At 40.7% G+C, this 23,472-nt stretch overlaps 1 protein-coding gene across 1 annotated transcript; it reads right to left on the bottom strand.

Annotated features, from left to right (window-relative positions):
- Positions 1-10,195: 10,195 nt before the first annotated feature.
- Positions 10,196-23,371, bottom strand: cpsf2 (cleavage and polyadenylation specific factor 2). The gene is made up of 15 exons (XM_075459385.1): positions 23,230-23,371; positions 22,700-22,866; positions 17,455-17,614; positions 17,235-17,340; positions 17,023-17,152; positions 16,828-16,943; positions 16,423-16,610; positions 15,964-16,254; positions 15,708-15,808; positions 15,104-15,307; positions 14,869-15,021; positions 14,469-14,691; positions 13,903-14,217; positions 11,809-11,943; positions 10,196-10,619 (listed from the first exon to the last, which is right to left on the bottom strand). Exons 2-15 carry the CDS (start codon positions 22,846-22,848, stop codon positions 10,527-10,529), a joined length of 2,364 nt encoding a protein of 787 aa, XP_075315500.1. The 5' UTR covers positions 22,849-22,866; positions 23,230-23,371; the 3' UTR covers positions 10,196-10,526.
- Positions 23,372-23,472: the final 101 nt, after the last annotated feature.

The raw sequence follows: 23,472 nt of genomic DNA, 5'->3' as shown, positions 1-23,472 counted from the left end.
CATCACCCTGCACACCCCCTTACTGGACACAAAAGTTATGGGCACTGAGAAGGAGGACAATGAGTTGGAGTTGTTAATGTCATAATCTCATTATTCACAAACAGGCATGAGGAGTGAAATGGAGAATACCTTGAAAAAAAAATTTCATGAAAAAGCACATTTCACATCATATATCAAGTTAATCAGATTAGTCATCACAAGTGCTCGGCTTGCATGCAGTTTTCATCTTTTTTGTGGCTCTGAAAGTTTAGGTTAGTAACATTGGTAATGTAATATATGTTTTCTTTCAGACAAGAAATTAGACATCATCAAAAACTTAATAGAAAGCCTGGGTTGCAAGCTTTAACATGGACTTTGACATAAGATGCAAGCTCCATTTCAAATTGCACAGTTTTGTACTGCTTGCTGTATTGGGAGCTTAAGTTCGTTCACACTGATAAGTACATGCTGTACAATATGAGTACTCAGATATGATTACTCTCGATTGTCACCATCTTGCCTATGTAGTGAAAGACTTATGACAAACAACAAACTTTAACTTCTCGTGTTTGGTGTCAGACAACAGAACCTGATAAAGGTTCTTGCACTGTAAATGTTATGTATACACAGTGTAGTATATGGAAGTTTGTTTATTGAACAAGAGAGTTTAGAGATCCAATGCTTCACAATTTAAATGAAAATCAACCTAATCCCTACCAAAATCGAATGGGTTCTTATTATAATAATACTCCAATTCTCCACAAGTCTAATAAAGTTTCACTTGCTAGTTTTTGCATAATCTTGTCTCTTTAGCCAGTTTCAGTAGCCAGGAAAACCCTGGCCTCTGCATTTGACTGCTGCCAAATCCATTTCACACTAGACCCTAACAATTGAGGGGGTTCAGGTATCTGGTCAAATACCTTCTGGATGCCTCCCTTGAAGAGTGGGAGGAGAGAGAGAGGAGTTCTACCGGGAGACACCTCGTTGCAGACCCAGGACTCACTGGCAGGATCATTTATCTCAGCAGGCTTGGGAACACCTCAGCAGTAATGAACAAACAAACTAAAACACAGCAGTAATCACATACTTCTGACTCATTTCACACCTTAGCAGAAGAAATGACTGAAATTAGATACAATGCTGGTTCTGACAAAATGTACATGTGTTCCTTACAGTGATGCGTTGCTGCAATGTGTATCTCAGATTAATGATTGAGATTCTAATCGCATTTTACAATCTTACTCAGTTGGTTCATCAAGTGAACCAATGGCAGAAAATCTGGAACACAAACTAGGCCAAAGGGGTAACAAAACATGTCCTGAGACGCAAAAGCCTCTGAGGGACTCGGGACCATGTGGAATTTGTGGAAATCCATGCACAGACAAAATCATGATTAGGTGATTTTTATTAGGTAATTGCGTATTATTATACAATCAAAAGGCCAGTTTTGTAAGAGGGGATTTTTTTTTTTAATTCTAACTCTTAAAAACCTTTCTAATACAGTTTATTTTGTGCTGTCAAGCTGCAATTTTATTGAAAACTTGCTTGGTTTGTTTGGTTGTTAGCTAAAACTAAAGTGTAAAAAGGAGAAGACATTTTGTGGCCAAAACAAGTCCCAGTTGGCCTAATGAATATTTTTTTGGGGTAACGTTACCTTGGATGATTGTTACAGCCCTGGCTGGAACCTTTAAAACATCACAGCAAGTCATTCATTGTTGGGAATAATGAAGGAAAGTGCATTGGTTCTTTGTTTACAAATGAAGACTTGGGTTCTATTTCTAATTGAAAACTGTTATATTCAGTCGAGATATTACATGTTTTTTTTAATTCTCCTTTCAACTAGCTGAAATGTAGTTTTGTCATAAAAAAAACAAAACTCATAAATATGGACTCTTTACAGGCTGTGTGCTGCAAGCAATAGGCTTTCAGGACATCATTAATGTGAGTAGTTGTATACATAAATGTAAAATATGTAATTGGGCTTTCTGCTCTAATGTGCATGCACAAGTACTATGGGATTACAGCCTCGACTGCTGCTGAAGAAGACGTGCCTCCTGCTTTTCTATTATGAGGAATATAAGCCTGTGGTACAGTAAGCACACAAACAGCACTATGAATATGATTCCTGTTCAAACCATTGTTTTTCTTATTGGAAATCCCGGTGATAATCTCATATTATTTTTTACCACTTTTGAACATCTTTTTTTGTGGTCAAAATTTAAAAAGAAAATGCTTACAGGGATTGTACATTCCCTGTAAGCATAATATATTTCTCACATCAGACCATTCTCTGTGACCTAAATCTGGTTCAAGTCTTAAGTCCTCAGCAAAAGAATATGTGGGTGACAAAGCTTTAGGCTATTCTCTAGATTTAGTGTCTTTTCCCATGGTTAGGCAATATCTGAATTTGTCTGGAACAGCAAAACCTCACTTGTGTTGTTCAACAAGAAAGCAGAGAAGGTTGGACTTTCTGTTTGATCAAGTTCTGCCGGGCACCACTCGCAGAGCTGGAATCCAACTGAACTGCTTGAAGATAAACAGTTATAGGGCTGAGTCACTTCTCCGGATTCACACTCATGAGTCTGGCCACTACTAGTTTTCATGTCAACATCTTTCACTGCCAATGATTCACAGGCTTATTACACCTCCCTGTGGCATGCTATAGACGTCCTGAGTTTAGCAGAGACGCCTGTAGGGGTAAACACTGGGAGCTAATCTTCATTGTGTTGTCTGAGCTCAAATTAATCATCGGCAGGGTCTCCTCACAGCTCTCAAGGTGGTGTCAGCCATGTCACATCAGATAAGGCCGGGTCCCTCTGATGTGCTGAGTGGAAAGAGCAGGCCAGCCAGGTTGCTTTCTGCTGACTGGCTGGAACTACATGTCAGTCTGTGTGCAGTTTGCTGAGAGGCTGATGCTGCCTTCATCCAAGGGCTTGTTTCCTGATCCTGTTGCCTGCATCGCCTCAAGTTACGAACAACCAACCAGCCAGGTTTGTTTTGCTCCAAGAGGAGAAGAATGTGATGTTTGTACTGAAGCCAAGCAAAACAATCTCATGTGATCTGTATCAATACCCATTAACACACATATGATAATTAAGACATCCACATCTCTCAGCAAGGGACTCAGCCAGGATCAGTCCAAACAAACAAATGCACCCAACAAAAAGCATTGTTTCATCAAAAAGGCAGCATGGCAGCTGCTGTTTTGTGGACTGTGGATAATCTGGCAGCAAGTGCCTTCATGGATTTATGCTCGTGAGCATTCCTGCTTTGTGGATGAGTGTGAAGAGCAAGTTGCATAAGAGGATCACCACTGTAATGGTGTAATTCAGGATTCCTGCTCGATGGGTCTTTCTGTGTGTGTCTTAAAGAGTGGGTGGACACAAGTGGTTCCTTTACTGAAGGACCATTACCACAGGGACATGCATAAGGATTAAAATCTAAAAAATAGAGTATTAGATATACAAGAATCTCTGGGGGAGTTAATAAGTGAGGAGTATGCGATAGACGAGGGGGGAGAGAATCAAAATGGGAAATGGGGAAAGGAGTTTCAACTTTCCTCCTGAGGTATTCAAAAACCCAAAACTACATATTGCTCACATCTTTGGTTAAACCAAATGGTTTAACAATTTAGGACATTCAAAAAAAAACATAGCCATCTCTTAAAATCAACTTTAAGTCTTCTGTTGTCTTGATGTGCATACAATCACAAATTAAAGTGAATGAGACCAGTTATGGTTGCCGTTTACCTCCTCAGGATTCCCAGAAATACCGATAATCACAGGGAAACTGAGGCCTATCAGGGAAACTTTTTCACATACTGTATAGATCAAATGTGAGATACTGTAAGACAAAAAAAAAATCAGCATTTTTGTATCTTCCCTAACACTCAAGTGTTTAAACTTTCTTTTTGAGCTCATTATTTGAAAGACCACCAATTAGGATCCTTTCATACCTGACGCAACATATACCCTGCACAGTGCTTGGTTTAGTGCACTGGTCAGCAGAGTAGCAGGGTACAGAGCAAAGTAGGCAGAGTTTTCAAAACTTCAAACTTGTTTGCATGTGTTGTTGGCAGGCAAGGAGCTCCCTGTTTGTATGCATTGTATATGCTGCTAGCCAGGAAGCTGCAGAGAAGAGAGTGTCCTGAATGTGTCAATCTGAATGTGTGCTGTGCTCTCAGACACTGGCCCTATGGGGACAGGAGGAATCACTGCAACGTTCTGCCATGGAGTTCAGGTAATTCACACACACAATATCAGCTTTTCTTCTGCTTTGACTTCTGTGCATGGATAGACGCCCTGCATCTTTTGGCTGTGCAGATGTTCAGTGCAACACGTCACAGTCAAAGTTCACAAGCTGACTACACTGCACTTTGCTTGGCGCACTGACAGACCATCTTCATGTGTGGAAATCCATTAAAATTAATATGTTTCATAGCAAGGCATTAACCTTATGGTGTTTGGTCGGAAAGGGCCATTAAAGGGATTTAGGTTTAGGTATTCAGGTTTCTGTGGCTGTATCTGCAAAGTAATTGTGATTCTGCAGACGCATACACAGTCATATACATACCATCTTTTGGTCAACTGTGCCAAAGCTTCCAGTGCATAGCCTAACGTTCAGTTTACAGTGCATTGTATAGGTGTGGATAATGCTGACACAAAAAAAATCTCTCTTCAAAACAAGTGTCCATGTTGTTCGGCTGCTTTTCGTCTTCTTTGTCAGGTATGTTGTTTTTCAAAATGGGGATTTATCCAGGTGCATGTGTAGTCGTTGAGCAACATTCATGCATTTACAAATATTTGGACTACATGCCGTTGGCTTTAGAAGGAATCAGTGGACCCTCATCGATTGGAGAGGATGACTAAATTTACGCCACCCAGGTCTTGCGGTTCAGCACAAGTGCAAAGCAAGATTTCCCTATTTGTGTTGTATAGATTATGTGTGGTGCACTTCTGCTGTTGAGATTTTCCCCTTTTTTGAGTTGTCATGAATATCTCTAAAAGTTTTTCTCCGAAAGTAAATTTTTCTTATTTCAGCATTCTCTCCGATTTGACTGCTCCCACACACAAACTGCAAAATAGCCAGCAATGCACATACTGAATCTGTGTGGGAATGTGTTTGTTGACAGCTTAACCTTGACTGAGTTTATCATACTTCATATTTTTGGAATCTTTGCATTTTCTTAGTCACCTCTCACATTTACATTTATATTTCCCGTCAAAGCACACCACCCAGAGATGTACCATGAAACTAATGTCCGAGTAATTTAAACCAGCAATACACACTATAAAATTGTGTCTGCAGGTACATGATATCAATGTTTGCAGGGAGGGGCTTTGCCAGGTGAGTAAATTATGAGATAAATATTTGTTCTTTTCAGCTCTTTACTAATACTATGCTCGAGAGCAGCAGCATTGCGTTAGCACTGACTACAGCATAGCTGGAGTTATATGTTGACTGCTCCTGAACTCCAACCAGTTAGTGCCCTACAATAAACAGGCCAAACTATTAAATTAACGTTACCAAAAGCTGTGAGATTTAAACCAAACAAGAGAAGCATACAAAGACTGATTCCACTATCCTGTTCTGTATGTGCTGTGGCTGACAAGTGACAGTACTACTAAAAATAGACCAAAGCTGTAAATATTAAGTTGATGGAAGTTGGCCACTGATGATTCTAGACATTTCTTTCCAGCACACACTTCTTGAGAAAAGTTTAAAAGCCTCGATTAAAATGGCTATGTACACCTTGAGGAAGGCGGTTTGTGCCATTATCCGTGGGTTGTAAACCACCTCTATTTTTTGAGACGTATAAGCATCAATGATGTGTGATATTTTCCAAGAAGTTGCCCTGGATCCTCCTTTTTTCGTCAGTGCTTGTGTCACTTATTCAAAGAGCACGTTCCATTTACTCATCTTATTTTCTGAGCTCTCTGGATTATAATTCATTATTCTTTCTTTCTTTTTATTTTATTTTATCTTATTCATTCATCATTACTTTATTTAACCAGGAAGGTTCCACTGAGATAAGACCTCTTCTTCCATGGAGTTCTGGTCAACATATCAAGCTCAATTTGCATTACCAAAATGTGTTTCTCCGCTATCCTCTTGGCACTCGTTAGAGTTCTTCCTGAGATCGTGGCGGTATGATCAGAAGTAATGTCGTTTGAGACCTTTTCCCTAAATTTGCCTTGCTCGAGGGTACAAACGTACATTTAAAAACCAACAATTTCATATAACTGCACAACCTTTAAAACCATGACTCAGTCATACATTTCCATTTGTCAGGCGTAGTCTGATTTTGAACAGAGCATGACGTTGGCTCAAGTCTTTATGTGAATAAGCTGATAAACTCAAAGCTCTAGCAAAACAATACAGCATTCACACAATGTCAGCAGAATGAGACACACAATACAACCAATAATCATTGCTACTGACAGCCAACATAACCTACTTTTGCTTTACTATATTTTTGACAATACAAACAGCTGTATGACACTACATTACATCCGTTTTAGTCATTGCAGTACTGGTCAGTGCCTTCAGTGAATGTGTCGTGCTTGGAAACCTTTTGACCTTTAATTTCTTAACAGATACATACAAACCTAGTCATTATCAAAACATTGCAAGCCTGTGGCAAGTTCTGTTCGATGTTTCCATTGTCTTTTTAAACATTAAGATGAAAACAAAAGGTCCGTGTTGGTTTGATTTTATCAAATTTTCAAAATGTCCAGTAATTGTCATGACGTCAAAGAAGTGCAGTTAATTTAAAGCCTGTGCTTAATCTCAGAAACAGTTAAAAAAAAAAAAAAAAAAGATGTAAGCAGGACATTTTGTGCCTCATGCTATGTTTGAATATTGTGTGGTTTCATAGAAATGTTCCCCTTTTCACATTATTACACTGACGTCGCTGGCATTAAGTGGTCTGCTTTGTGAAGAGACCAGGAATTCAAAAGGGATTAAATTCATTCATCCTCCAACCCACACGGATGAATGGACCAAGATGGTCTCTCTTTAAGTGCAGCTTTGTACCAGCGACTTCAGACTGAAAGGCACAACAGTGGTCACCATGGAGCCATGATATGGAAATCTGATTTTACGCAGACTGACAGATTGACAGTGCACTTGTTGAGTTGAAAGCAGGTCTCTTGGTGGCCTCCAGGGGGCAGAGTGGCCTCTGTGCCCCCAAGGCGAGTCAGCCTTGTGCTGTGGGCTTAGCTGCTCGTTACATTAAAACAGGGGCTTCTGTGACAGAGTCAGCATTATGAAAGCTAAGAGGATTAGCTGATGGACATTTCTGGCGTTGCTGGTCAATTATCAAAATGAAAAGCAGTGACTGGGCAGAGCTGGCATGCTCTGTGGCACAGAAGAGCTCTTCCTCATCTGCACTAACTCTCTGTCTCTCAGCCTCTGTCTGTAACAGGTTACTTAAGTTCAGGACAAGGATGGAGGGGGGGGGGGGCAAATAAATAAAGGCATCATTGGTGCTTTCCTGAACATGAATGTCTATGTGTGTGCGTGAGAGAGCCACGGATTAAAAAAGAGCATTTAAATTTTAATGTTTCTAAAGTGCAAAACTGTATGTTATGCAACTGTATAAAAACAGGCCTGCATGTCATCTGGCCAACCAAGCTGAAGCCTAACTCCTCCATCTCCACACATACACACTCCCATACACTTGCTTTCACTGTTCAAGTGTGTGTGGGTATGCCTGAGAGTTGTGTATCCCCCCTGTGATGGCCTCGCATGCTATCATAGTAGGTGGAGTCTCCGCCACAATCATATCACACTCTGCGAATGTGTGATGCTGGAGAGTTGGAGGCGATGAATCGGAGCTGTTGGGAGGAGGTTTGTTTTGGTATATCCATAATAGTGGTATTCCACAGCTGCCCATGTTAAAGATCTACCCTTGGGATTCACACAACGCTGCAAAGATAAATAGTCAAGTCACAGTGCCAACAATGCTGCAGCAGACAAATGACACAAGATATGACACCCCTCCTCACCTCCATCCTCAACACACCTCTCCTGTCAACCAGCTTTCTAATACAGCAGTTACACATCACTGGGGAACAGCAGAGGTTAGACTTCATATCTTTGTGTGCCTGAGAAAGATGAGAAAACAAACTGCTGAACCGTTTCACTACTTCTACCCTGGCACTAACAGCCAGGGAGGCGAACAGTTTTTTGTTTTTTTTAAAGAGATGGTTTCTTAAATAATGCAGCATTAATCCTGCCTGACTACAGCAGGCTGAGTTATATTCAGTCCCAGTTATCACTTCAGGGACAATGTCATCTCATCACTGTATTACAGATGGCCCTGCTGCATGGACAGATTTGATATGGGTATTCATAGGCTGGTTGGATACAGCTGAAAAATGTCTCCATCTGGTGTTACTGCAGTAGCTCATTGACTCGTAGGCAGCAAAGCTTGTGCGGAGATAATGCAGGAGCACATGAAATACATCATTTCAAATGGATAGTTGAAAACAACTGAGGACATTTATTTTAAGGGGACTGCCTTCAGTCTTTTATATGAGGTATCAATAAGTTGCTGCAACAAAGAAACATCAGGCCTCACTATTTTGTGCCTGTTACACCCCAGTGTTTGTTTGTTTTTTTGTTGCATTGCACTATTACGTGTCTTTTGGGACTCCTACGAAAAGCAGATTACACATCTCAAGGGGTTTGCACTGACATAACATATGAAATCATGTGAGCAGTACCCTGTGGCTCCACAGCTTTGTGAAGCAACAAATGTGTTGCATGCTGGGAGGGAGGACATTGAATTGGAAGGTCAAATTATGATATAATCCAAAAGGTGCACTTTCGCCTTGTTCCAGGAACCAGGGTCTCTCTGGAGCAGATGAGCACTTCCTCACGTTTCTTAGGCAGGACACAGCTGAGAAGAAACAGATCAGACCTCGACCTGCGGTGGCAAACCCCAGAATATACTGCTTCAATTGTGACAGGAGAGCAGTGATATCAGAGCAATAAAATGTTCATCTCTGGTCTTCTCACAGCAGTTTAGCTCCGAGACAAATAAAAACAACAAAACTCCATGGAAATGTGGAGCATGGACAGACTTAGATGAGGCGCATTTCCTTGTTTGGAGGCTGCTCTGATCACCCGATCAGTGCCACAGAGGACCATGGAGGAAGCAGCGATTGTGATAATTAAGATGTGATTAGAGTAATTAGATATTAATCTCCGATATTCCCACAGTGGTTATGCTTTAAGGGTCAAATAAAAAAAATAGATGTAAAACCTCAAAAAGTATTTAACATGGACAGATCTTGATTTACTACAACTGACAAATGACTTGCTGAGCGGACCAAACTCAGGGGTCAGGGTGGAGCAACACGCCTCAGGAAATTTTCCTAATCAACCTTGAACCTTCCCACCTTTGTGGGAATGCAATAATCTTATAGATCCTGGAAAAGGGCCCCAGACTGTAAAGTTCTGGGGGCTGTTGGTCAAAGCGCAGCTGTTTAGCTGCATTTTTGGGAAGTGCATGATTGGATTGGACATTTTGGAACTTGACTGAATCCTAAATCTACACCACACAGTTTTCAGTAACTAGAAGTGACACTTGAAACCACCACATGCATATCAAACAAATATTACAAATATTACAATTAATCTGAAAATATTCTAATGCTCGCACAAATATACTTTTCATCAGTGAATCCAAAAAGGACCAAAGAACACTTAACGATACCATCATACTGAAGACTGCTAAAATGGTTTAATTTAAAAAAATCTAAGCGTTTCACTGGAGTTAGCTATGTTGCATATCCTGCGTTTGTTGGGAGTGTCAGTTGTACACCTCGGCAGAAACTAACCTTATGTAATATGCTGCTGACCACTAACGGCAGTGCTGGGGCAAATGTGGCAAAAGCTGTTTAGCTTCTTTGATTTAAGGCTCTTAAGCACATCTAACAACATCCAAGTGTCGCTTTTTCTGTGCTGATCTCAACATCAATCAAATGGTAACCTCCTTTAGACACAGCTTTCACTGTTTACATCTTTCAAATATGAAACTTCTGTTTGGTCTAAGTTCTTTGCTGTGCCTCCAAGTGGAATCCTCCAGAAACAGGCAAGCATGTGAACAATTACACCGTCAACTGCCTATATGGGTGCGTCGTTAAAAATCACGTATATTCCTTGCTTAACTGTGCACAGCTGAGACAAACACACTAAAAACTTATATATGAAAAAAAAAAAGTTTTAATGACAGAACAGAGGGCAATTTGTCTGTACAGTTGGTGGAACTTGAGAAACAAAAGCCTAATGGTTGTAGAGTCTGTTTACACAGGGAGGTCCACTCAGGCAAAGTATCTGCCTTTCACTTTATGGACGTAAACTAATAAAAGAATCGTTATCTGGAAAAAAATTATAAAAGTGAAAATGTACAAGTTTTGCAGTGAAACTGCTGGAGCAGCTCATGGGGCAGAGGTCCACTCCTCTCTTCTGAGTAAAGTCCCTGTGAAGGATTGTCTGTGTTGCCATGGTGTGCTCTGCAGCGGTGTGGCCTGCTGCTGCTATACCACAGCGTACTGCTGATACAGCAGCTCCCGGATCTTATAGTAGTCGTCACATAGGCAGCCTTCCAGGCCGATGCGTCCGGCCTCCGTCTGGACAAAGAGAGCATAAAGATATGCTGGTTAGGTCGGTCCTAGCAACAAGATTGCACCTTTGAGCAAAGATAGACGAGCCTTGTGCAGCACACTGCTGGCTTGTAGAATAACGGCACAGTATGTTCTCATTTCCCTCCTGCAGACATGGATTTAAAATGAATCCACATAAAGATTTGTCATTTAAGTCGGACACAAACCCACACATACACTCCTTTAACAGTCTCAGTTCTCTTTGATTGCATTTTCTGGGTTTCATCTATTTCAAGTTCTTGACAATTATGCAGTTTGCTGAAGGCATCCTGGCTCTCTCCTCCTTATTCTTTTACTTTAATTGTTCAGTCTTGCCTGTGATTTTTTTTTTTTCTTTTTTTTAATGTCTTCCATCTGAGGTGAGTTGTTTTCATTTGCCACTGGGGTTTTTTCTATCCTGCTTAGGCAGGCTTTACTTATTTCCCTTTGTGTTTAATGCTCCACTCTGTGCTCAGTGTGAATATGTTATTAAATCAGGTGCAAAGAAATAACCCTTGAAGGACAGATTCACTTTTCAAGCCTGAAAATAGTCAGGTGTACACTTAATCTCTGAAAAAAAAAAAAAAAAAAAAAAAAAAAAAAAAGGGCTTCTTGCAGTAATTACTACCTCTGTTCATGCAAATAATTAACACAGATAGAAGGATGTTCAAATACATACAGCCTATAGCTGCAGCCAGAGCCTTACTACCAACCTTAAAATGCGAACAAAGGAAGAAGTTAAATGTGTTGCCCAGATGGAGACACTTCTAAGCTGTGCATTTCTACATCTGACAGCTTACAGTCAATAGAATCAAATACAATACGCAGTCATGTCATTTATCTTGGTTGTTACTTTGATCAATTATTTTCTGCCAGCAAATTTTGAATGTTATGTGTAAGCTCTTGAGTGGTACAGTTAAGTTATTTTTCTCAAAAGAATTATAGAACAATATAATAATATATCACCTTTATAAGTTTTTCATCTTTGATATGAATAAATGTGTGATAGAAGCTGGAGCTAAATAATTTGACTGGGAGGTTTTGATTTAAAAATACAAAAATGTGGTGGTGTATGTCTTCTGTGCTGGCCTCTTTCCATGTTGAAGGCTGGTGGTGGGCAGTGCTGCAGGGAGCTGATGGACAGCACGCTCAGTGAGCCAAGGGGAAGGACACTCACCCTGCGGACGGCAACCATGTTGTTGCAGACAAGCACTCCTCCTACAAACTCGGCCTGGATGCCCTCTCTCAGCAAGACCTGCTTGAAGTCAGACAGTCGAGGCTCGTTGATGAACACAGACTGATGCCCTGGAATCTGCACGCAGAGAGGAAAAAGGCTTGTTTTAGACCGTCTATCAAAAGGGGCTCTCAGACCTGCTTATATACCGCCTCAGACAGACATTCAGAATCACGTGAAAAACTCTCAGTAGGGCTTTTCCACATGAAGAGAACTGATTAATAATATTTTGAAAAAAATTTGACTCAAACAGGAGTTTAATATTGGAAGTCACGACATCTGCACCATAAAAGATTAGTGTACCAAAATTGGGAAATCTAACTGTGCAGACATGTGAAGAAACCTGCAGAAACTCCAACAAGCAAGTTGTATGCAGAATTTAGAAATGCCGCTGAAATAAAAATGAAAAAAAAATCAGCTGCCAAACATGAACCACTCTAGTTCTCTGTTAGTGGAAAGTTTCAAGACGTGGAAGACTCTTCTCTGCCTTTTACTTTACTTAAACTGCTGTAGGACATAACAGTAATACCTTTGCTCCTCTGGCTACAGCAGCAACTGGGATCTTAAAGTTATCTGCCAATTAGGGTTTTCCTTTACCATGGAATGTGTATATGACAGCAAAGACTTTTAGAATAAGGTCACCTGTCAAAGTGTTTCATAGCAGAACTTTTCACTTGCAACATCTCAACAAGAATAGTTGAAATAAAGCACTCTTTTTTTAAAAATTTCTTCCCACTGTGAGCCAAACAGTTGAAGAAACTCGCTGGTATTGCAATACGGACTCGTCAAAATTTATGGCTCCTTGGAAAAAGAAATAACATTTGATCTTTCATTCAATAGTGTTAAACAACTCAACAGTATCAACATTAAGTCATCTCCCACTCAAAATGTACTTGTTTCAGCTCATGTGGAAAAATTCCGACTACGTGGGTTTTTTCACAATCATCCGATAAAAAGGAAAAGTTTCTTGAATTCAAGTTTAAGCTGTGTATATACAAGAAAGATTTTCGGGACATTACATCTAGTTTGGAGCAAACTGTTCGTCTTGTTTACAACCTACACTAGGGCTGAACGATTTTAAGAAAAAATTGAAATTGCGATTTTTCTGGCAGAGATTGCGATTTCGATTTCAACCACGATTTATTTTCTTTAAATCAAGTGTCAGTGTAAATTAATTCAATGCGGCTGGCCCCGGTTCGACTCCCGCACCGGGCGGCCCTGTGCTGCGTGTCTTTCCCCTCTCTCTGCCCCCTGCTTCCTGTCTCTCTCAAACTGTCCTAACATTAAAGGCATAAAAAGCCCCAAAAAATAGCTGCGGTCGGCAACTTTTTTTTAGTCATATTAGCTTGAACTGTCATGGGATTCTGGAAGTAGAATATTAAATAGGCTGTTTAGGAAAAATAACGAAATCTGTAGCTCCCTCTGAAGCCTGTAATCATGCTTGCAAAAACCGAGCGCTCCCGGCTGTTTTTAACCAATCAAGTTAGGGTGGAGGAATCCTACCTGTCAATCACAGCTTGTGCACACGCTGCTGAGCGTGAGTCTGCCCCAGCTTGTGTGCGCTCACACTGGTGTGAACTCACGTGCACAACCTCGTCCACAGAGGGGGAGGGGTTTGGGGGGGCGATTCGGAGCTTGTTAGAGGTTGGAGAGGGACCTGAAAGTTGTATCAGTTCGAATTTTCCGACTTTAGACTCGCAATTTTGAAAACCTGCCGACGGCAGCTTTTCAAAAAAAAAAAAAAAAAAAAAATAATGCACCAAAAAAAAACGCAGCTTTGACGATCGCAAAATCGTGTTGTCTGAGATCGCGATTTTCGGTCGAAAACGATAGATCGTTCAGCCCTAACCTACACTACCTCTAAGTTCTCTAAAATTAAAATGTGTCTTTCAGCAAAGAGAGGAATGTTAAAAATAAACAGTTTTAAAAGCTAATACAATTTCTGTAAGAGTTATGTAGTAGATTAATGTTTTGGCATTAATATGGAAGAAAAACATCACGACACACAACTTTTTCTCAAGTGTCTCTTTTTCCCACCTCATTTGGAGGCAGCGGCTCCAGCGTGGGAATGACATCGCTCTCTTCTGACGGCTCCTTCTCATCCTCTCCAAACAGGGTCTTCATGGCACGCTGTGTTGCCACTGCCGTGGCGTTGTGGTCGATGTCAAGATCAGGGGCGACGTCCATTGGCATCTCGCTGTCTTCCACCTCTTCTTTCACACCCTCCTCCAGCATCACGCCGGTATCCACCTTCACTACACGCATGTCCAGCACGCCATCGATCCATGCCAGCTCCGTGTCTTTGGCCTTGCAGAACTGCAGAGAGCTCACCAAGGAGTCTTTCAACCGCACCTTTACCACAGCAAGAAAAAATAATAAGACGAAAAATGCTGGTTACAGGTTACATTTAAAGTTGCAATGTCTTGACTCAGCTGCAGAGCGACTTTAAAGGCCTGACAAAGACATAGCAATCACATTTACACAAACAGAGCAGAACTCAATATTTTCCACTCTAAAAATGCACAAGGTTTTATGTTTGATAAAAAAAGAGATACCTAAATTCTACTAAAAATCTAAATCAAGAAGGGTTAAGTGAAGCAGACCTGGTAGATGTGTGTCTCACTGGTGGCATCCACAGTTTCCTGCAGCTTGGGTGTGTAGACTTTGATGTCTTTGCTAAAAGCCTTGCACGACTCAGCCAGGTCCAGACTGGCTTCAGGTGGCCCACGAACGATCACCAGCTGTCTGGGCTTCATCTGATTGATAATCTTCTTTATGGAGTCGCCATCAGAGCGGCCTTCGTAGTCTATGTATGTCACCCTTGCTCTGTAAGGTTTAACAATGGGGTCAAACTTTTCAATGTTGCTAAGTCAAACATTGTTAAGAATCAAGCAGACGACATTTATTGACAGGACGGCAGATTGTACTGTGCTGTTTGGTCATTGTTATGGAAAATAACATCAGCTGCTTATAATCAACTTAACAATCATGCAGATCATTGACCTTATTTCAAGATTTTCTATGCTTGAGATGCATTTGGTGGGGACGACAGACAGATCTTGGTCCATGGGTTCATCTCCATTTGTCAACCCAGATTCCAGTTTGCTTTTCTCTTCTTCTGTGGCTTGCAGTTCGGGAACCAGAAACTCCTCCAACCTTTGATAAAAGCAGATCATTTAAGATTTTTAGGTCGCAGCGTTCTACACTCTGACATCCGTGTGCATCAATATTTCAGTACCTGATGATTTCTCCATATTCGTCCCATTTGATTCTCTCCTCGTGTGTTGGGAACATTGGATATGACTTTTTGGCTTGTTTGAAGAAACTGCCTTTACGGCTCCCCTCGCCCTTCATCATCAAGTCGTGATGCTTTGTTTTCACAGCAGCTGGCTGATCCAGATCATCGTCCATATCGCTTTCATCACTGGAGTCCACATCCACCCTGCAAATCCACAAAATGAAAAAACAAAAACTTAATTCTGTACAGAGCAGTTCAATTTCTCCAGAGACAGAACATTTTTACACAGTAGCAAAGGTAAACAGCAGGACAATGCAGTTACAACTCATCATCCTTTTACAGATTTCCATTTTAATATCTCTGGATTTGCAACAAACCATAATGTGTATTCAGTTGGCATTTTACCAGATGTACTGTTTTAGCTGTGAGCTGAGCATGAAAAAAAGATGGAACTCTTGTAGAAATTTCCAGTATTATTAACTTATTATCATTTACTTCATTTATCAATAAGGGGACAAGAAACTTTGAAACTGTGAGAGCCCAAATTATTGAAAAATAAAAACAAATCTTTCATCATTCAGCCTTTACTTCTACCAGGACTTACTCCTTTGCTTGTTCAAGTTTTTTAGCTGCTTCTTTCTTTATTTTGTCCTTTTCCTGAAATTCCTCAAGCTCCTTGCCTTCGAGCTTTACTCTCTTCCTGATCTGTCATAACGAGAAGTGCAAAGCATGAAAATAGTGTAAATGACAATCATCACGTGGTCTGAAAAATTACAACTAGGAGCTTTCCACAGGGCAAATGCTGCATGAAGACATGAGTATCAGCTTCTGTGGCAGAAAAACAAGATGCTGGATCTCACCTCCAGATCCAGCATCTTTTCTCCAGGGTTGTCGATGAGGTAGCGGGCTAAGGTTCCAGGTGTAGTGCGGTAGGTTAGGATGATGGAACTTTTGGCGTTTTGACACCACTGGATAAAAAGCTCTCTGGAAAAACCAGACTCAAGATCTGGTTGGCTGCAAAGTACCACCTTGGGGCTGGGCACCCGGGCCAGGTCCGCCAGACTGTGGCACAGGGTCAAGTGTCGGAACTGGAAAGGATTGTTTCTCTTGTCCTCAAAACACCTCATGAGTTTGTCACTCATCCATTCCACCTACAGAGAATCAGTAATTATCAATATGATAGGTTACAAGCAAACATGTAGTTCTGTTATAATGTGCCATTACGTCTCTGTATTTGCCTCTTCTGGACAAAGTTTGATACTGACTCCTACTGACTTGTTTCTGTTTTTCATGGCCTAAAACTTATCTGAACTAAATACCTGGGACTTGGAGAATTCCACCACATTGTAGCTGACATTGTTGAGCAGAGCAAGTGGGTAAGCTCCAAGCCCAGCATCCTTTGTCCTCCAAATCTGGTCTAGAAGCTGAGCCAGCTCTAAGACACGCCCAGCCGTATCCACAGCAATAAGGACGTTACCGTCACCACGCAGGGTCTCCATGACATTGGCTTTGGAAAGGAGAAGGAGAAAAAAAAAGAGAATAATTTACTGCATTTACCATCGTTTCCAAGAGGATGACAGCTGTTAGGGGGAGGACAAAGGAAATGTAAAAGTCCAGACACCAGTGTGTCATGACTAATCTCTACAGGTTTTTTCATTTTAATTCATCATTAATTACACTGAATATGCCATTAAACACTGAAGAGTTTTGTAAATATTACTTACTAAGCAGCTGCTCATCTCTTTGTTTGCGACGTGGTTGAACATATGTAGCATTGAAGGAATCTGTGATAAGTAAAGATGGACGACTAATGCTCTCCAACGTGCATCCATTGAGGTGACTAAAACAGAGTAAAACAGTAAACAAACTAAGGACCACACTACGAATGCATTTCCTATGTGCGCTTTGTCTCTGCTTACATTTCTCTCTTGTGGTTGAAGTCCACAGCATATACAATCTCTTCCTCCCCATCCTTGACAATCTTCCAAATGGTGCCTCCAATCATGTGTCCAGCTGGAAGAGGAGTGATGGAAAGACCATGGCCCTTTCCTGTAGATATATGGACAAGAAACATGTTGTGGAGTCGATGGATGAGGGTGTCCCCTGATCTGTGATGGCTCAGTAAACGTACCTTTCAGGTTGACAATCTGAGAGTATTTCAGCTGTTGGATTTTATCAAAAGCACTGTCCACATCATCAAGGGTGAACAGTGTGAAATCTTCACTGTTGTTTCGAGACTGAGTGGATAAAAGGAAAAAAGAACTTTTAAGAAAGCAGTCGTATTCACGTCAAAAATCTATTTTAACAAGATTACTTTTGCATAGATTTCACATGTTCCCATCTTACAGTACCTGATATAAATCATACATGAACATCTGACCCATCTTGTAGACAGGAATTGTGGCATAGATCGTACAGTTTAGACCAAGTTTGCCCACAGCATAAGGCAGAGCTCCAAGGTGAATGGGGTCAGGGTGGGAGAGAAGAACTGCATCAACCTGGTGAACATATCTGAAGGGAAAAACAACATTACCTTTATTTGTCACAGAACACACAAAACTAATTACAGAAGCCAAAAAGGACTAGACACTTTACTACATCAATTCAGAGAAAACCCATGTTCTCTAGCATGTCAGCCACAATAGCTTTAAATTGATAAACTTGTTTGATGTAACTTTAGTGTTTGTATGGCACTGCACTGGTGGCTGGACATATGTTGACACTTTTCTCCACTCTACTAGTTTTGGAACTTTTTTTTTTTACATCTGTTATGATGCGTAACCATGCCAACAGGAAAGTTGGTCCAGCTTTTCAAAAGCCTAAAGTGCTGTTTACACATACCCGGGTATTTTGATAAACGCATATTTTCTAACCTTCGTTTGCAAAAAAAAAAACTAGGTGCACACAGCCCCGTTTTTAAAAAAAAAAACACGTCTACATTGATCCGCATAAATACGCTATCAAGAGCTGTTAAATTACGCCAAGCCTTACGGTGGCAGTGTTAGAACAATGAGAATTCCACACAAGCCAATCAGAAGCCTAATAGAGAACCGCTGACAGGAAGAACTTCCGGATCCTTTTCAAGAAGAAAATATGGCGCCAGGCTCATGTGTGTGGACTGATAGCGAGACTGAGCTACTTTTACACGTTGCGCTGGACTATAAAACTGCTAAAGCCGTGAAAAATGTCTTTGTTGTTCAATACATTGTATGACTGTAATTTTCAAAATCACACAAGCGAGTATAGCTCTCAACAACAGAAATGCTGCTAGTACCTCCATGCTTGCCAGATAAACAATGGACGGAGAGAAAGGCGTTCTCACGCTAGCATCCTGCCAACATGGCGGATAGGGGCGGGGCTCTGTACTATGACGATAACTCCTCATTCCATTCCCAAAACTCCGTTTTGTCTCTTTCAACCAGTTTACACACAAACGCTAAACGGAGTTTTTAAAAAATCTCCACTTTTGCCGGAGTTTTTTTTTAGCTTCGTTTTCGGAGGAAAAAACTCAGTTTGTGTATAAACGAAAGGCACAAACGAAGGGAAAGGTCTTCGTTTATCAAAATACCCGGGTATGTGTAAACAGCACCTAAGTAATGCCTGGAATAAGAGACAAAATTCAGATAAGTTGAAGAGGAGGTGTCAAGAAAGCAGAGCAGGAACAAAACTAAAGAGAAAAGATAAGTTGAAACCATTTTTTCCCCTTGATTGTGGCGGGAAATGTGAGATAACTGGCAGATAAAATGGATGAGCTTGGAGCCCTGACAAGGACACAATGGGAATATCATGAAGACTATACAGTCGGACAAAGACTGCACAGAGAGAGAGATGCTGAACTGTTGGCATTGAGTTCCTGTGTTGTCTACAGAGAGTCCTCCTGTAATATATGCCAACATTGTGTGTGTACTTATCAGCTAAAAGTTGTTGCTAAGTTACAACATGCAAATCTTTTAATGACGATTTCAATCGCAACTCTCTCTGCTACACTTCAACTGTCTAAGTGTTTGTAAGCTGATTTTTATCTATCAATAACTATAGCATACCGGTATATTAATTTAATAACTAACCCTCTTACTGCAACATGATTTCCCTTTAGTAATTGATTAAGTACTATTAAACTGAACTGAAGTGAAACTTTAATATTTCTGAGTTCTAGAAAGGCGCCACAGTCGTGTCACTAGTGCCTGCTGCAGTGGCTCTGGACATATTGTGTTATTGTTTGTATCTCTTTGGGATTTTCTGTTATGACATCTGGTACGATGCATAACCGTGGCAACGTGAAACTTATGCTGGAGCAGCTGAGTGAGCTTTTCAAAGCCCAAGTAATGCCTGCAATAACACCCCAGATCCAGATGAATTGAACAAGAGATTTCTACGATACAGAGCATGAACAAAACAGAGAGAAAAGAGAAGGAAGTTTAAACCATTTCTTCCCTTTATCGTCCTGGAAAATGTGAAATCAATGGTAAATTAAATGAATGAGCTCGGAGCCCTGACAAGGATACAGCAGGAATATCAGGAAGGCAATATAATTTGTTTCACTGATATATGGCTGCAGGAACGACTCTGACACCTCTCTACCTGGCTGTCAGACTCTACGAGCAGACCAAGCCTGCAGATAGAGGTAAATTACATTATGGGGGCTTACAGTGATTGTTAACAGCACGTGGTGTAATCTTCTAAATGAGAGAGTATCTCTGCACCCTGTATGAATTGTTGGCTGTGAGTTTCTATCCATGTTTGCTGCTCACACTGTGTGTGACATCATCAGCTAAGTTGTTGCCAAGCTGCAAAAACAACATCCCAATTGTATCGTGAGGATTTTTTCAGATTTCACCGACATCTCTTTTTCTGCTAAACTTGACCTAGTGCTGGGTGGTATGACCAAAAATACATATCACGGTTTCACTGTATTTTTTTTTTCATGCATAATTAGGTGTTCACAGCATTTTCTACAGATTGAGAACAGAATTACTGCAGTAGATTAATTTAGGATGGTCTATTTTACCGTCATAGAATAACGCCCCACAAAATGATGCTGTTTACAAAGAAGTGCTACTCATAATTCTAATGAAGTGAGGAATCGGAATGCAAACACAATTGCAGTCAAAATACAGAACTTTTACTGTGCAAATTTCAAACATCTTTTATGAAAATCAATACAAAAAAGTAGTGCAACTTGCAATAATTATATTTTTGCATCAATATGAGGTATTCACATTCAAATAAATGAGGTAGATTCACGTTCTAGCTCTAGCAAACGCGTCTTGAAGTGACATTTGGCTCGACTTTTCTTTTGCTTTCCCTGTGTTACCTGCTGACGTGGCGGGTGCTGACCTTAACTTCATGCATTCTTGATATTCTAAGACATGCTTACGGCTAAGGTGATGGAGAAAATTGCACGTGTTGCCACCTCCGTCGCTGGAGGTGGCAACTGTAGCCCGACAACACTTGCATAAAATGGTTGTTTGGTCGACGTCGGATTTTTTTAAACCAAAAAACTTCCAAACTACAGACACGGCTCCTTTTTTTTGGCACAAATTCTTCTGTGTCAGCATGTTCTACTAGTTCTGCAGCTTCGATTTCGGAACTTTCCATGTCTATCCTATCCACCTTCACCTTTGCATAACGCAAGTGCTTATTACCACCTGGCACCCATAGACAGTAAACATGCGTGTTTAGAAGCGCAACACTGAAAAGGGTCCAGTCTCAAACAATGTCGCGCGACGCAGCGTTCCCCCGTTGTGTAATCAAATACACCGGTATGGCGGTATATTAATAATTCCTATCATAACGAAATTATAAACCGGTATTCGGTGTGAACCGGTATACCGCCCAGCACTAACTTGACCTTTCCAAAAGTTTGCCAACTAAACTTTAATTAATTTTTATCTTATTTTGTTATCTTTCTAAAAAAGTAACATACCTATAACAATAATTTACACTGATGCTCTCAGGGATTAATACACCATCATTGAATTGAATTCTTTAGTTTTAAAAACCCTCTGTGTTGAGGGGCGTTGGAAGTTGGAAGCTGAAAAAAGCACAGTTTAATGTAACCAAAAAATTAACATATTACAAGTTGACAAAAGTAACTGCAGTAGCAGAAAAATCCACCGAAAAAAGGGACAAGATATAGTAGCAGCTCCCTCTCATCTCTCTGTCCCTCCGCTGTGTATCTTCACAGGCACGGAGTGGCTAATCGGGAGGACCGGGACAATTCCCGATGGGCCGGTGTTCAGTCATGGCAGTGGGTTGATTAGGTACGCTGCTGACGCTGTTCCTGGGTTGCCTCTGCCTCCATTTGCAGCTCTCGTTTTTTTTTTTTTTTTGCAGACGCAGCCTGACGTAACACGTCAGTGCACTCGGTCAGTGGTGTTTGAAATATTGAAAGTAGAAAGAGCAAGGGTGCTGCGGAGAAGGCTAGAATTTAAAAGAGGAAAGATATTTCCAGCTGGAAACAGACGCAGCTAAATAAGCAAAATTTGGCAACTTTTTCACTCACAGTTTGTAACGTCAAATGAGGACAATGAAACGGGTAAGGCAATATATTGAACTCTGCCTGCAAACCACCGTTCAAGTTAATTAATTTGTGGCATAAAACGTAACGTTATATAATTTGAATAATAGTATGATGCGACGCCACATAACTGGCAAACTTTGTCTTGTAGCCCTTCAGTCAGAAGCAAGATACAGCACCAAGCACTAGCCACCAGCCCACAAGTCCAGAGTGGGCAGGTAGGATTACTCACTGAGTGAATATTATTAGAATTAATATAATAAAAAGTATGGTATAGGCCTGCTCTATATGAAAAGTGCCCAGAGATGCTGGAAGATTCAGCACTACATTAATGAAACTGACCTGAATTGATCTTTGTAAAAAGGGGAGATTTGTGCTGAGAATTTTAAAATATGATTTGGTGTAAGAAGCAGAGCCAGTAGCGATGAGGGGATTGCATGTGTGAACAAGCAAGCATTAGTTCCAATATAACTACTTTCTATGCCCAAACGATAGTAGTGACCCGTTATATCTTTTATCATTAAAAGTAAGTTAGTAAATACACAAAGCCCACAATTGAAAGGGAATAGGATGAAAGTAATATGATATAAACCTGCATATTTTGCCATTGAAAATATCTTAATTGGTTAAGTTAAAATGTGTTTTCCATATCAAATGTAAGGTTAGAATTACATGATTTAAATAATAGATCGTCATCTAAAGTGGGCTTGTCTGAGGCATGAAACTCCAGGGCTGAAAATGAGTCCCACTCCGGCCCTGGTCAGCGGGTTTGAGTGCCTCAGTGACCTTAAGAGCTATATCAGCAGGAGTCTTCAGGTGGGACACCCAAGTTGGACAGGTCTGAAGGTAGAGGGGTGACAAAGTGCAATCCACTTCTCCAGGTTGGAGGTGGACTTAGCTAACAACCTAATTCCACGAAAAAAACACTATTACTATAAGCACAGAAAAAAAATAGTGCTGGAGCCTGATGTTAACGCATGATGCCCCCTTCACGTTTCTGACTGACATATATGCCTGCCTAGAACCGGCCCGGCTCCGTATATTGTTCCGCTCATGAAGATGGTAACCACACTTACCGCTTCATGGCATCAATGATGTCCATTGAGAAGTTCTCGTCCCAGCCACAGTCCAACAGGAAGCGAAATTCATCCACCTGCAGCAGGTAACAGAGGGCGGATTCTTCCTGAACCCCTGACACTGCAGTCAGCTTGATAATGGACGTCATTTTTCTTCAGTTGTCGCACTGCAAATACAGTTATGTTTGCAAGTTAAGCTGAGCACCAAACAATCTTTGTTACGACCTCCTTAAGCTTCCAATTGTTGTCCCATACTACCGCGCACAACTCATTCATTTAGTCACATCAGCACCGAATAGAAACAAAAACACGTATGGTTTTAAAACATCATTAGATGTAAATGTTCAAAGCACGAAGGTGCATGAGTCTGAACAGTGTTCTGAATCGCTGACAAGTTGTTTAAATTTAAAGCACAGTTTGGTTGCTAGCCACAACTAGCTCAGTGGTTAGCAATGCTAACCACTCTGCTAACTTAGCACACATGTTAACTTGTGGAGATAAATGGATAGACAAAGGAACGTGTAGCATACCATTAAATACAAGATAATATAATTTCCCCTTCACCAGAATAGAAAAACAGCAAAGTTGTATTTTGATATTATTACAACGTCACGACATTATGGTTAACGATTTGAACACAGACTTAGCAGACATGTTTTTGCCGCTGCATCATGTGTCAAAGGTGAAAGGAGCGTACCAAGTACCGAGGTGTCAATACCAAATAATTTCATGTTAAAACGTCAAATGAAGATAATATTAGAATTGTTTTTGAC

Source organism: Odontesthes bonariensis, chromosome 24 (genome assembly GCF_027942865.1).
Source record: "Odontesthes bonariensis isolate fOdoBon6 chromosome 24, fOdoBon6.hap1, whole genome shotgun sequence".
NCBI lineage: Eukaryota > Metazoa > Chordata > Actinopteri > Atheriniformes > Atherinopsidae > Odontesthes > Odontesthes bonariensis.
Note: the sequence above shows the minus strand (reverse complement) of the source record. Positions and strands in the feature narration are given on the sequence as shown.